This window comes from Mus caroli, chromosome 2, assembly GCF_900094665.2.
Source record: "Mus caroli chromosome 2, CAROLI_EIJ_v1.1, whole genome shotgun sequence".
NCBI lineage: Eukaryota > Metazoa > Chordata > Mammalia > Rodentia > Muridae > Mus > Mus caroli.
This window is the reverse complement of record NC_034571.1, coordinates 157053608-157067673: the sequence shown is the minus strand read 5'-3', so window position 1 is coordinate 157067673 and position 14066 is coordinate 157053608. Positions and strand designations below refer to the sequence as shown.

Below are 14066 nucleotides of genomic sequence, written 5' to 3'. Positions count from 1 at the left end.
TCAAGACAGGGTTTCTCTGTATAGCCCTGGCTGTCCTGGAACTCACTTTGTAGACCAGGCTGGCCTCGAACTCAGAAATCCACCTGCCTCTGCCTCCGGAGTGCTGGGATTAAAGGCGTGCGCCACCACGCCCGGCTCAGTCATTACTTTTTAAAGTCTGTGTTTATGTGTGTGTATGCACCTGCATGTGTGTGTGTGTGCATGCATGTATGTGCATGTGTGTGTATGCGTGTGTATGCATGCATGTGAAGGTGTACACGAGTGCAAGTGTTGGTGGAGGCCAGAGGCATGAAACACCCTGGAGCTGGAGCTACAGGCAGTTACATCCATACCCAATATGAATGCCTGGATCTCCTGTCCTCTCCAAGAGCAATATATGTACTCTTAACAGCTGAGCCATCTCTCCATCCATAGTCACTTCTGTAAAGGTTTTTTAAATTACATTTATTCATTTTGTGCCTAGAGTTGGGCAGGGGATACATGCTACACAGCATTCAGAGGTCACAGGAGAACTTGTTTGAGTCGGTTCTCTCCTTCCACCACATGGGTCCTAGGGATGGAACTCAGGTCACCAGGCTCAGTGTGAGTCCCTTCAACTGCTGAGCCACCATGCCAGTCACGCAGGTCACACAGAGGGAGACCCTGCTCAAGCATGATTAGGAGAGCTAGATGTGGCAGTGTGATACCCACAGCTGATGTACAAGAAGCATCTCTCTGTGCTGATGCAGCTTCTCCCCTCCCCCTCCCTTCTTTCCCCCTGCACTTGAGCCTTCTTTCTTCCCTGGCAGAAAGCAGTATTTTCTTAGCCTGGGCTGCCTCAGTCTTTAACAGAAGGCCCCAGAAAACAAACCAGAGCTTAAGGTGTTGACCCACGTCTGCCACTTAGCCCAAGAGTTGTGGTCCCTTCCAACTGTGTTCCTTGAGACTGGCATAGGACCAGATTCTGGCTGGCCCGTGATGGAGAAACAGGCACCTTGCATGGATCTCAGCCATCAGAGCAGGGCGTGGCAGCCATAAATCCCCCCTTCCCAGGGAAGTGGAGAAAGGAGGCCATGGAGCAGATGATGCGTAGCTGGAAGAGGACGGATGAGGAATTGGCCCAGGCAAGAAGGCAGACAGGGAGCAGGTGTGGGGTGCGGCACGAGGGAGAACCATTAACCAGCATTTATGAGGTTCTGCTGTGTGCTAGGAACGACCCTATTCCATCTTCTCTGCTAGGTGAGACCCTGGCTCTGTTTGCTGATGAGCACTGTGAGGACTGAGGGAGACACACAGTGTTGCTAGTATTTGCATGGGAACGTTTAAATGTGTAAAACAGTGGGCTCAGTAAGACACTGAACCTTGTTTGTCTGTCACCTCATGGGCCAGCTTGTCACATCTGATCCCACTCACCTCCTCTGTGTGTCCAAGGTCATGGGTCAGTCTTTCCAAGGGCTCTTTCCTCATCATGTGTCCATAGTGAGGAAAACTGGAATTGGGAAACTGTTGGGAAGCAGGGACTATTGAGAAGGGGCGGCAGGAGAGAGCCGGGCTTCATCTTGGGCTAGGATTTCCTTACAAACTAGCACTAGGAAGATCTCGGTTGGCCTCTCCACACAGGCATACATTTCCTTGAGCTCCCTGGGTCCCATCCACAAAGCTGGGAAGGGACTCTGGGCCCTCAAGGTCTCAGGTAAGAACCCACACGGACAGCCAAGGTAAGGAGAGCTTGATCTGGCAGACAGGCAGAGGAGCAGTGCAGAGATGGAGCGTCCATCCTGGGACTCAGCCTTTCAGATCCCCATGCTGTGCAGGACTGAGAGGTGCCCTCAGAATGCAAGAGTCAATGCTTCCTGGCAGATGTGGAGGATGTAAGAAAAGGAGAGGAAGTGGGTGCAATCTGTCTCTCAGCCTATGCTGAAAGATCAGCTTTCCAGGTTGTGCCTGGTCTGCAGCAGTCTGAGGTTGAACAATAGCCACCACTGCATAGCGTGCCCCTCGCTCTATCTGCCTATGTACAAAGGAAAACTGCATAGAGAGAGTCTGATGCTTTGGGTCTCCTCACATGGCCATGAAGGCTGCATCTCTGCCCTGGGAGCTCAGCTTCTTAGTGAGAGACCCCTAAGCTCCAGAACTTCAAACTAACATGGAGGGCAGAAAGACCCCTCAGCCACAGACACCCGCCAGCCACTCTGATGACCTTGGATTTGTCAAGGTCCAGCAAACCACAACCAAGGACCACAGGACTCCCCAAAGCAAAGCGTATTGAGGATGGGGGTAGAATCTGGGACAAAGCAAGCTGTTGAGATCAATGGGGGAAAAAATGGCATAGCCAAGGCCAGGACATTGGTCCAGCAGGGAATGAAATCTGGGATTAGCTGGGGACAGTACCTTAGCACAGCTGGGAGCAAAAAAATCTTAGGATTGCTGAAAACACATTTAAGGCAGCTGGGAACCCAGTGCAGGGACAGCTGAGGACACCCGTGGGCTCTGTGATCTTCAGCAGCTGAGGCAGACATGCGGGGGGGGGGGGATGAGGAGACAGATGTGTGTATCCCCGAAGAGGCAGCAGTTTGGGGTGGGATCCGGATGTGGCTGGGCCAGGGTCGGACACCAGCCCCGAGTCACACACTGTCTGCTTCAAGGTGGGATCCCGATGCCGCTGGGCCAGGGTCCGACGCCAGCCTCGAGTTACACACTATCCGCTTCTCCCCCGTCGCAGATAACACCGCTGCGGTGCACACGCAGCATGTGGGCTTCAACCGGCAAGAGCAGGACGTGTTCCTCCTGCCCATCCTGGTTGTGGACAGCGGGCCACCCACCCTGAGCAGCACGGGCACCCTCACCATCCGCATCTGCGGCTGTGACAGCTCCGGTACCATCCAGTCCTGCAACACCACCGCCTTTGTCATGGCTGCCTCCCTCAGCCCCGGCGCGCTCATCGCTCTCTTGGTCTGTGTCCTCATCCTGGTCGGTAAGTTCAAGAGCCCCGCTCCCCATGACTTGGTATCCTGCCTGGATAGACCACACCCTGGGAGAGGAGCCCCAGTTTCTCCTACATATGGATAGGCTGCCTAGATACATCTCTAACCTCTACCTGCAGTTCCTGTGGGAAGTCTCTGAAATGAGGATGGTGGCCCGATTGGGACAGTTTTGTGCCCCACACAGCCCAAGACTTCCCAGAGTTTAAGCCACATGTATAGCCTGGGCTGGTGGCTCCTTCCTGTAATCTCAACACTTGGAAAGCTAAGGCAGGAGGATTGCTGCAAGTGAGAGGCTAGCCTGGGCTATATAGCAAATTCCAGACCAACCTGAACTGTAGAATGACAACCCTTATGGAGCTGGAGGTGTGGCCTAATTGGTAGAATGCTTACCCAGCATGCATGAAGCCCCAGGTTCGATCCTCAGTACTGCATAAACTTGATGTGATGGTGTAAGGTTGTGATCCCGACATCCCAGAAGTAGAGACAAGAGTATCCAAAGTTAAAGTCATCTTTGGCTATACAGGGAGTTCGAGACCAGCAACCAAGTGCTGACTGTAGACAGAACAGCCGGAGTTAGGGGTTCTCCTGGGACCACGCTCACTAGCCCTGCCCAATCCCCCACGAGATGACACCCCTCCCCTTGTGCTGCTCGTCCTCAGTAACCTGCTACACCCCTTCAGATCCCCCACAGAGGCCCCGAACAGACTCCGCCCAGCCAGGAGTACAGCCCCTCCCTTCCCACCACAGCCCACAGCTCAGAAACCCTTTTTTCCAGAGGGTGCACTTTACAGCGGTTTCATTTTCCAAGGCAGTGCAAACAAATTTCTGCCTAATTGCCCACAAACGAAGAAAGTGCACATCAGTGCTCTAAAGGTGACGGGCTGAATCGCTGATCAGGTCTGGCACATCTGTCGCCCGCCGCCCGCAAACCCTACCATCTGCTCTCGTGGGCATCCCCTCCACAGCTCCAGGTCTCCAGCTCCAAATGCTGTCCATCTATCTTCTCTACATCTCTCTTGACACCTTCCTTCCCTCCAGCCCTCCCTCGGGGCCTGTCCCCAGCCCCCACGTCTTTCCCTGTTGTAAGCTACCATGTTAGGTGGTGAGCTCCTACCCTGTGCTGTAGCCCTCACAGCTGGCCCTGACCACAGGCCTGGTTGGATCTGTCTGGAGCAGCAAGAAACGTCTAATTGCTGCCATGGCGCTTGGCATGTGTCTGTCCATTCATGTGTCCATCCACCCATCCAGTAAATCCCTCTCAGGTACTAGGCTGTTACCACAATAGGATTTATCACTGAGCAAAGTTGTTTGTTTGGTTGGTTTTTTCTTTAATTCTTTCTTGGGGCTTAAGAGATGGCTCAGCGGTTAAGAACACTGGCTACTCTTCCAGAAGACCCAAGTTCAATTCCCAGCACACACGTGGCAGCTCAAACCCATCTGTAGCTCCAGTTGCAGGGGATCTGGTTCCTCTTCTGGCCTCCATGAGCGTTGAGCACATACCTGGTACAGAGACATACAGGCAGGCGAAACACCCACACGCACAAAATAAAATGAAATTTAAAATTATTATTTATTTCATACATGTATACAATGTATCTTGATCGTGGCCACCCCCAGGCCCCCAGACCTTCCCTACGTGTATCCTTCCCACCTCAGGTCCTCTTTGTGTCTTCTTTAAAGCTCACGGAGTCCCATTAGCGCTGCCAGAACGTGCACCGGAGCTTGGCCTTACACTGGAGCGCGGCCGTGTACTGGGCGTGGTCAGCCTACCAGTGGCCACATCCCTGAATAAAAATGACTCCTCTTCTTTCAGTTTCCACCAATCAGCCAATGACTTTAGGGTTGAGGGTGGGACCTTGTTGGCCCCTCCCCTATCCTTGCCGGGCTATTGACTGGCTTGACCCCGTGGAGCTCTTCACAGAGCTGTGAGTCCAGAAGCCTGCATTCCCTGGCACCCCATCCCGCCCTCCAGCTCTGACATTCTTCTTTGCCCCTTTTCCATCACATTCTCTGGGCTTTGGTGGAGGGAGAGGGGTTAGTGGGAAAGAGAAAGATTATTTTAACTTTAAACGTATGGAGTTTGAGGTTCTCTTGGTCAACCAAGGGGACTGGAAGTTGAATGTACCTGGATTTCAGGGGTGAAAGATGCTGGAGTTACTGGCGGAGGGAAGCTAAAGCCACGGCATGCAGAAGAATGCCAAGAGAGGGAATGTTATAAGGGAGTAGGTCCTTGGGAGACTGCTAGGGAGCTGGGGAAGCAGGAAGGAGAACCTGACTGGATGACAGAATACAGTGTTAGGAAGGAGGGAGGAGAAGGAGGAGGAGGAGAGAAACGGGAAGTCCTGAAGGCAGATGAAGAAAGACAGAAGCACAGAGAGTAGGTCATTCATTCACTACCCCCCTCAGTTGGGTCTCCAGGCAACTCTCCACTCATTCATTCATTCATTCACTCCATTCAGCAAGCACACATCCCATGCTTTTCCATGCCAGGCATCAGGCTAGGGAGACATTTTCCAGGCCCCAGAGGATATTCACTGGGGTTAACTTGGCAGGACCCGGCCTGTGGCTGAGATAAGAAAAGGGAAGTCGGGCTGGTGAGATGGCTCAGTGGGTAAGAGCACCCGACTGTTCTTCCGAAGGTCCAGAGTTCAAATCCCAGCAACCACATGGTGGCTCACAACCACCCGAAATGAGATCTGACGCCCTCTTCTGGTGTGTCTGAAGACAGCTACAGTGTACTTACATATAGTAAATAAATAAATCTTAAAAAAAAAAAGAAAGAAAGAAAAGGGAGGTCCCAGAGGCAGATCTAGGACCCACTGAGGATCCTCAGTTGTCAAGGATTCCCTGCAGCTGCTACTGGTGACGAGGCCACACTGAGAACCAATAGAATCCTTCCCGTGGGGGCCTGGAGTGGGGTCGCCTGGGTAGAAATCTCACAGAGAGAACCCTGTGGGTCCTGATCTGAGACAAAGAATAGGAAGCACAGACGTCCAGGGGGGACAGAGGAGGGCAGGGACAGAAGGGTTCCGTCCTTCTTGCACCTGGTACCTTCACCATCCTCAGCGCCTAGAACTGAGGGTGGAGACTCAAGGGTTAATTCTGGCCCTCAAATTGGGTGACAATCCTTAGCACCGCTCAGCATCACAACCCAGTCCCACCGGCCAGCCATTAGCTAAAATTTGCATACCTCCTGTGATAAATAACTCACAACCTCCGGTGACTGTCAGCTCAGTATCACTGATGAAGCTCAGCCGTCAGGTTGGGGGCTGGAGGGGGGTCCAGGCAGTGCCCTACGCTGGGCTCAGCCCTCACTCTGTGTCCCTGTATCTCCTATCCCACCCCCCACAGTTCTTGCTCTGCTGATCCTCACTCTCAGGCGGCACCACAAGAGCCACCTGAGCTCAGACGTGGATGAAGATATGCGGGACAATGTGATCAAATACAACGACGAGGGCGGCGGCGAGCAGGACACCGAGGCCTATGACATGTCAGCGCTACGGAGCCTCTACGATTTTGGGGAGCTCAAGGGTGGCGACCCGGGCGGGGGCGCGGCCAGTCCCCCGCAGGCTGCTTCCTCTTCTGAGCGCCACTCGCTGCCTCGGGGGCCGTCGAGCCCCGAGCCGGACTTCTCGGTGTTCAGGGACTTCATCAGCCGCAAGGTGGCGCTGGCGGACGCGGACCTATCGGTGCCTCCCTACGACGCCTTCCAGACCTACGCGTTCGAGGGCGCGGGCTCGCCGGCCGCCTCGCTCAGCTCGCTGCACAGCGGCTCGACCGGCTCGGAGCAGGACTTCGCCTTTCTCCGCGCCTGGGGCCCGCGCTTCCGACCGCTGGCCGCGCTCTACGCCGGCCACCGCGGGGACGACGAGGCCCCGGCCTCCTAGCCCCAGCCTGCCCAGTCGGGCAGCGCAGCCCGACGGGAGGGGATCGGCAGGGTCCCCGCTCCGCGACACGTTCCCAGGGGTGTATCTTGCGGAAGACTCAGGGGCGCGGCAGTGATGACCAATGTCAGGAGAAAGGAGGGGAACCTGGCCTGTGCGGATCTGGGGTTGATCAGGACCACGGAAGAGGAACCCGGCTCTGGGAAAGGACAATGGGAGGGGAAAGCAGAAGAGGGTGCTGCTGCCATGCCCACCCCAAGGCTTTCTGGCATCCAATTAAAGATGAAGGAAGGGCTGGTCATTTACTAAGCACCTACTGTGTGCTGAGAGCTACCCGGAGACCAACTGCATTGTTGCAAAAACTATGAGGTGGAGTCTTGAAGGTGTCAGATGGGGAAGCTCCCCAGAGAAGTGAATGTGACTTGCTCAGGGACACCCAGGCAGCAAGTGGTGGAGCCTCTGGCACTGACCGGCTGTCTGGCCTTGGGCACGTCATGTCATTTCTCTGGGCCTCAGTTTCCTCATCTGTCAAATGAGGTTAATAACAGCACCTACCTCGAAGATTTGAGAGGATCAAAAGGGTTCATGTGTCAAGTTGTTGGGCGATGCCTGGCACAGAGTAGGTGTTCAATAAATGCTCGCCTTTGTTACAACTCTTATCCTTGTGGTTACTAGCGGCTGCATGACTGACCCCACGTGACTGAGCTCACTCCCTCACCCCGGACCAATCAGCCTCCTCCCAACATTTCCAAGGAGAGAAGAACTGGTCCCAGCTGTCAGGCCCTGGTCCTCCTCTGAGTGGGAAGTAGATGTGCCCAGCGATGATAGAATCAATCGTCCTGCCCCTCAGGCTACATCAGAATAAGCCCCCCAGCAAGAATGCTCAGACAGGATGAGCCTGGGAGGAGAGGAATCCTCAGTGGTGACATCGCGTCTCTGTTGTGGGACCTGGAGTCTTTCCCTCCGTAGCAGTGTTTCTCAACCCTCCTAATGCTGCGACCTTATAATACATGTTGTGGTGATCCCCGACCATAAAATTATTTTCGTTGCTACTTCATAACTGTAATTTTGCTACTGTTATGAATCATAGTGTAAATATCTGATATGCGATCCCTGTACAGGTTGTGACCTACAGGCTGAAAACTGCTGCTTTATAGACTCCAGTGTAAGCCTCTCCTGCCATGGGTATAGATAGCGGCACAGACCTGTGATCTCAGAACTTGGGGGACTGAGGCAGAAGGATTGCCATGAGTTTGAGGTCTGCCTAGATTACTTAGTGAAATCCAGGCCAGTCAGAACTACACGGGAAACAATGTCTCAAAAAACAAACAAACAAAAAAAAAGGGTGGGGATGTGTGGCTCAGTGGGTAGAGCGTTTGCCTGTGGTGCACAGAGCCCCAGGTTCCATCCCAAGCACTGCACAGATGGACCACCATGATGGACTCCTCTAACCACAGTGCTTGAGAAGGAAAGACAAGAGGATCAGAAGTTCAAAGACACCTTCAGCTACTTCATAAACGGGAGGACAGTCTAGGCTACCTGGGAGTCGGGAGGACAATGGCTGCCTTCCATCTTCCCTCCTAGGCTCTGTGGGAAGAATCAGTGACTCCACATAAACCTAGGATGAATCCCAACTCTTCATAGCTGGCCACCACCTCAGTTTGTTTAGCTGTGAAATGGGTGCTAAAAAACGGGTAGTGGGTGCTGAGTCCAATCCCAGTGTCTCCCCGGCATGTATAAAGTGTTCAGTAAATGCTGCTTGGCCCTTCCTTGTCTGTCACCCTCCCAAGGAACTCCCATTCCTTCTCTCCATGTCACCAAGGTCCATAGAAATGGTCTAGAGGCAGCCTGTGTGCCCTGAGTGCCACCACGCCCTACTTCAGAGACCAGGAAACAGGCTCACAGCAAAGGCATGCCCCCAGCTACAGATATCTAGTTATCTTGTTGTTGTTGTTGTTGTTCTGTGTACACATTTGTGTGTGTGTGCCACATCCCATGTGGAAAGAGCAAAGCATTGGGGAGTTGGTTCTCCTCTTCCATAGTAGGTTTGAGGGCCCAACTCAGGTGGCCAAGCAGTTTTACCCAGTGAGTCATCTCGCTGGCCCCAGGAAGTAGTTTCTGCTTTCTAGGAGCTCAAGACCCAGGAGACAAAGACAGGAATCATTCTAACCATAGCTTTGAGAAAGCAGGCTGAGCAGAACAACCCCCCCCCCCCACACACACACACGTGCCCAGTACAGAAAGAAGCCTGGATAATTCCTGGGGCCTGCTGAGTCTTGAAACATGACCTTGAGATCGATGAGGTGGGCCAGCATGCGGGGGCATCCCAAGGGGCTACACTAGCATCTGCAAAAGCTGGGTTGGGTAGGTTGCAACATAAGGCTGTTTCCCACAAGGAGGGTGATCCCCCCGAGCTGACTCAACATGAGGAGGAGGAGGAGGAGGAGGAGGAGGCAGCAGGGAAGGCTATGGAAAGATCTTGAGGACTGGACTAAGGAGCCTTCGGCTTTGCTCACTTTGAATGGTAAGGATGCTCAGACGACAGGAGCCTGAATTCACACCCAGCACATGTGCTCACATCAATCCACCTAGGGCACTGGGAAGGAATTCAGAAGGCCACCTTTGTCTTACAATCAAGGCTCTGCAGACATTTAGCCCATCTGCTGAGGATCACTAAGGTGGCTGATGGCAGGTGAGGTAGGGGACATGGGAGTCACACTCTTCCTACAAGGGACCCTTAACCCCTAACTACTGTAGCGAATACAGCATATGAACATCTGGGGACCCAGACAACGTAGAATCACCTCTCACCCCAGAATGCCCAGTGCTCACAGAGCCCAGAGCCAGCTCTGAGGCTGCTCATTGTTATGCCAAGAGGAAAACTGAGACTGGGGGAACAAGGTGACTATCTCAAGGTCACCCAGCTGCTAACAGCTGGGTAAAGGATGGTCCTCTCACCTCAAACCTGTTTTGTCCACACACATTTGTTGACTTGACAGATCCCATCCCACCAAGCAGGGAGATGACCTGTTCAGAGGGATACAATGTCACAGGTCTGAACCCCACTCATGACCTGGCAAGGTCACAGGGTAAAGGAGTGGACCCGACTGATCCTGACTCCCCCTCTGAGCCTCCTGCTCTGACGTCTGCCTGTGCCTCTGTCCTCTCAGCCATTACAGTCTGAAAGCCGTTCAAACAGCAACTGCCCAAGGTGGTGATAGGGTCACCGTGCAGTCTGAATATCCAGCAGTAGCCACTAATGCCCCCCAAATTTGCTCCTAACCACTGCGGTGACCTCAGTTTACAGGTGAGGAACCCAATGTGCAAAGAGAAGATGGCTTGGTCCAAGTCCAACAGGTTAAAGGAAGTGGAGACATTCAGGTTTAAAGATGGATGCTCTAGTGTAGTGCCACCCGGTTGGCAGCCCCAAGATCAGGCACACAGTCAGCTCTCAGCATGTCCTGACCTATCTGAATGTCACCAGCCACACACCACTGCCATCCTACCCAGTCTGTGGTCCTCGGGCCTCCAGTGATTTCTGCTGGTGATGAGGTAGGGTTACAAGCAAAGGTACTCCCTGGTTCCCTTTATGCCATCTGCTCCCTAGTGCCTTAGCATCCTACGTATCCCATTCCTTCCCAGGTCCTACAGAGTGTCCACCCACACCAAGCACACACCCTATGAGCTTTTCTGATGATCTGGGGTAACTATAAAAGATCTTGTGAGGTACACAAGCCTTGGACGGTTGGCCTCCCTGACTCCCACGAGCCCCCAGGAGTCTCAAATTGTCTGCCTGTTTTAGGTAGAGAATAATACCACCAGGCACCAGAGAGGCACACCCAGCTCTGCCTGGGAGATCAGAGATGATAGGCATCTGGCCCCTGCACGAGGCCACTGGGAAAATGAAAGACAAACAAAACCCCCTTCTGTTGTCATCTATCGTGTCACCGGCATCGCCATGGGAGAAGACTGCAGAGACTTTGAATGGAAAAACGGATGTTTTAATATAATTAACCAAGAATTCCAGAGTCAGGCCGAGAGACAGCGATGGCGCTGGCCATGGTGAGGATGACATAATTAATGTGGCACTTGCCACATACCTGACCCTGCACTAACTAAGCAACATTGCATGATTAATATGAATCCACGTGAGACCCACTAATTCTGTTCTGTGTCTAGCTCTTTACATAATGTGACCTGTTCCATTTAAAGGTGTGATTCTTTTGAGTGCTGTTTTGCAAAGCTGACATAAAGGAGCCCAAATTCACAGGTGTGGAGGGCTTTGCTCAAGTGCACAGAGCCTGAGTAGTTACACGGTTCATTCGATACGGTGCACACTGGGCACGTGCACCATTCTAAGTTCTCTCTGTAGTGCCTCATAGACCAGACGTGGTGACTCGGGCCTGTGAACCTAGTGCTCGAGATATGGAGGCAGGGGCTCAAGGCCATCCTTGGCTACACAGCAAATTAGAGGCCAGACTGGACTAGATGGGAAACTGTCTCAAAAGGACGAACAGAAGGAAGGGAGGGAGGGAAGGGGAAGGGGAAGCATGGAGACCATGTGGGCCTAAGACTGTTAAAAACACCCAGGTCCACCCAGCCATAGCTCTCTGCACAGGAAGTACACATAGAGAGGACGGAGAAGCAGCTGAGGAGAGGAGGTGACATTCCAGAAAGTGGGCTTGGCAGGGGAGCAAGGAAGGTAGGGGTGGAATAGGCCGGTCCACCACCATCCAACACTGCTCTGAATCTCTGGTGTACACTGACGTGATCTCACGTGGCTGTGGACACAAAGCGGGGACAGAGAGAGAGGAAGGCAGTGTGAGCCCCACAGGTCAAGATCCAGTGCCCGCCTCCTGACTCAGGCAACTCAAAGAACCGGCTGCTGTCACAGGGGGCGGCATGGCACCCGCATCCGTCAGCCAGCCGTCATCACCGCCCACCCCTGGGTCACGAATCAGCAGCTCCACTTACCTCCTGCCAGCCGGTACGCTCCAGCCAGCTCTATCACTGGCCGCTGAGCATTTTGCAAATGTGGCCCTGTCAGCCCTGGGTTGAAGTGGGAGTTTATGCTCCAGTGGCTGCAGGAGCATGACTGCGCAGGATGCACTCACACAGTGCCCCCTAAGGCCTGTTCCTGTCTGAATCCACCATGCAGACATGCATGTGCACCACTGAGCACACAGAGGATATCCTGTAGGTCTGCAAACGCAATCACAGCGTGGCATGTTATGCACGCAATGGGAGCAAGCACTCGTGTGTACATCTATGTTTGCATACAAGGCATGTGACTCGACCATTAATGTTCTCTTGCACGAGTGCACATATGTGGCACTGGTTCTCTTCAATGAATGAATATATTTTCCCATTCAGGCCACACCTATGCACATACATGTGACCTTCATAAGATCCCACTCAAAGACATTGTATATGTTGGCACATGAATGGATAGCTTCATGTGACAGAACACACGTATCCGTGTGCACAAAACATGTACGGATTTTGGGATTCATCCACAGGCTACAAAGCCAAGTTCACAGTGTTTGTTGTTGTGCTTTTGTGTGAGGTGAGCACACATGTGTCATGTATGCACCTGATCACGTACATATTCTCCAGGTGGTCAGGGGGACACTAGGCATGCACACACCCACCCAGTCCCACATACCCTGACCCTCTGCCACCCTGTTGCATGTCCTGCACTTTCAAACACTTCCTCCTCCTATACTCAAACTCCTCTGCCCACACGCACCTTCAGAGGAGGCCACAATTCACCCAAAGCCAGGACACCCAGCTCCTGCTTCCCAGGCCAGGGTGTCTCCACATCCCACTTCCCACACACCACAGAGGCAGATCCCTGGCACGTGGGTGCTCACAGCACCCCCACCCCACCTCAGTGTGTCGTGTGCCCCAGCCCCAGATTGTCAGGTGTGCCTGGGACAGCAGGAATGGCGCCCACACGCGAGAATCACCACTCACGCAGAATCGCATCTGCCGCGGACGCCTCATCTGCTGTGCAAATGATGATTAAATGTTATTGTGTGAGAGAAAGCAGCAAGGAGGGACTCATTAGCTTCATTGTCGGGAAGGGCTCCACAGGCCCACCAGCTCCTAATTCTTGGACTGGCTTAACCCAATGTATGCTGGTGACGCCCAGGTCTCACATGCACGACAGAGACAGAGATCCCAGCTCTGGACCCTCCTGGGCTGTGGGGAACACTGTGGAGGGAGTCCTGGTGTCCTGAGGGTGGGGAAGAACCTCTCTCCTCGTTCTCATTGGCTGCCTTGCTCTGAGCCAATCCACTCACCAGATAATTTCTCACCTCCACCAGTAACACAGAGGTTCAGGGGTCACGGGCCTTCTAGAGACACGTCCCCGCTGGAGAAAGGTTTCAAGTCTGTGGCTCGCATAAGCTGTAAGGTCTGGTCAGCTCATACAGGAACCTTTTACAAAGAATGGGGTGGAGGCCGGGGCACTGCACCGGAAGGGTGTGTGTGTCTGTGTGTGTGTGTGCGTGTGTGTGTGTGTGTGTGAGAGAGAGAGAGAGACAGAGACAGAGACAGAGACAGAGACAGACAGACAGACAGACAGACAGACTAGTAAGCACAAACAGCTTCTCTGGGGTTGGAATCTCCACACTGTACTTGGGATATTCTTCTTAGGTAGAAATATTCGTTCCTCATTTCTATGAGACTCAGGTTACACCCAGAGCCTATGTTTCCCTTTGGGAACCGTAGCACAAATGTGTGCACTTTTAGAAAAGTCACTGCTACTGTGTCCCGGGCAGATTAGAAGGGGAGGGAGGGCATACGGTGAGGATGAGAAGGGGCCTTCCTCCCTTCCTTAGTTAGAAAACTCTTAGGGGCTGGAGAGATGGCTCAGCGGTTAAGAGCACTGACTGCTCTTCCGAAGGTCCTGAGTTCAAGTCCCAGCAACCACATGGTGACTCACAACCATCTGTAATGAGATCTGACACCCTGTTCTGGAGCGTCTGACGACAGCTACAGTGCACTCACATACAATAATAAATAAATCTTGAAAAGAAAAAAGAAAACGCTTCGATTTTTAGCTGGCCACGTGCCTATCTATTAACAAAGGCCATCACTTCCCGCCCTCTATCTCAGCTATATTTCCCACAGATTGCGTCACAACCAATACCATCTAAGCAAAACTGGCATGTGGCAACTTCAGATCATTGCCTAAAGACTACTGACCCATGCT

General features: G+C 53.1%; 1 protein-coding gene across 2 annotated transcripts in view; it reads left to right on the top strand.

Moving 5' to 3' along the window:
* Cdh22 (cadherin 22) overlaps positions 1 to 7500 on the top strand; it is a 123840-nt gene extending 116340 nt beyond the window's left edge. Inside the window, exons 11-12 of one of the 2 annotated variants that reach the window (XM_021156302.1) lie at positions 2702 to 2953; positions 6315 to 7500. In XM_021156302.1, coding sequence (XP_021011961.1) covers positions 2702 to 2953; positions 6315 to 6850 — 788 coding nt within the window. In that variant the 3' untranslated portion in view covers positions 6851 to 7500. The remainder of the gene's footprint in view (positions 1 to 2701; positions 2954 to 6314) is intronic. The other variant, XM_029469594.1, reaches the window with a different exon arrangement.
* The last annotated feature ends 6566 nt before the right edge of the window (positions 7501 to 14066 follow it).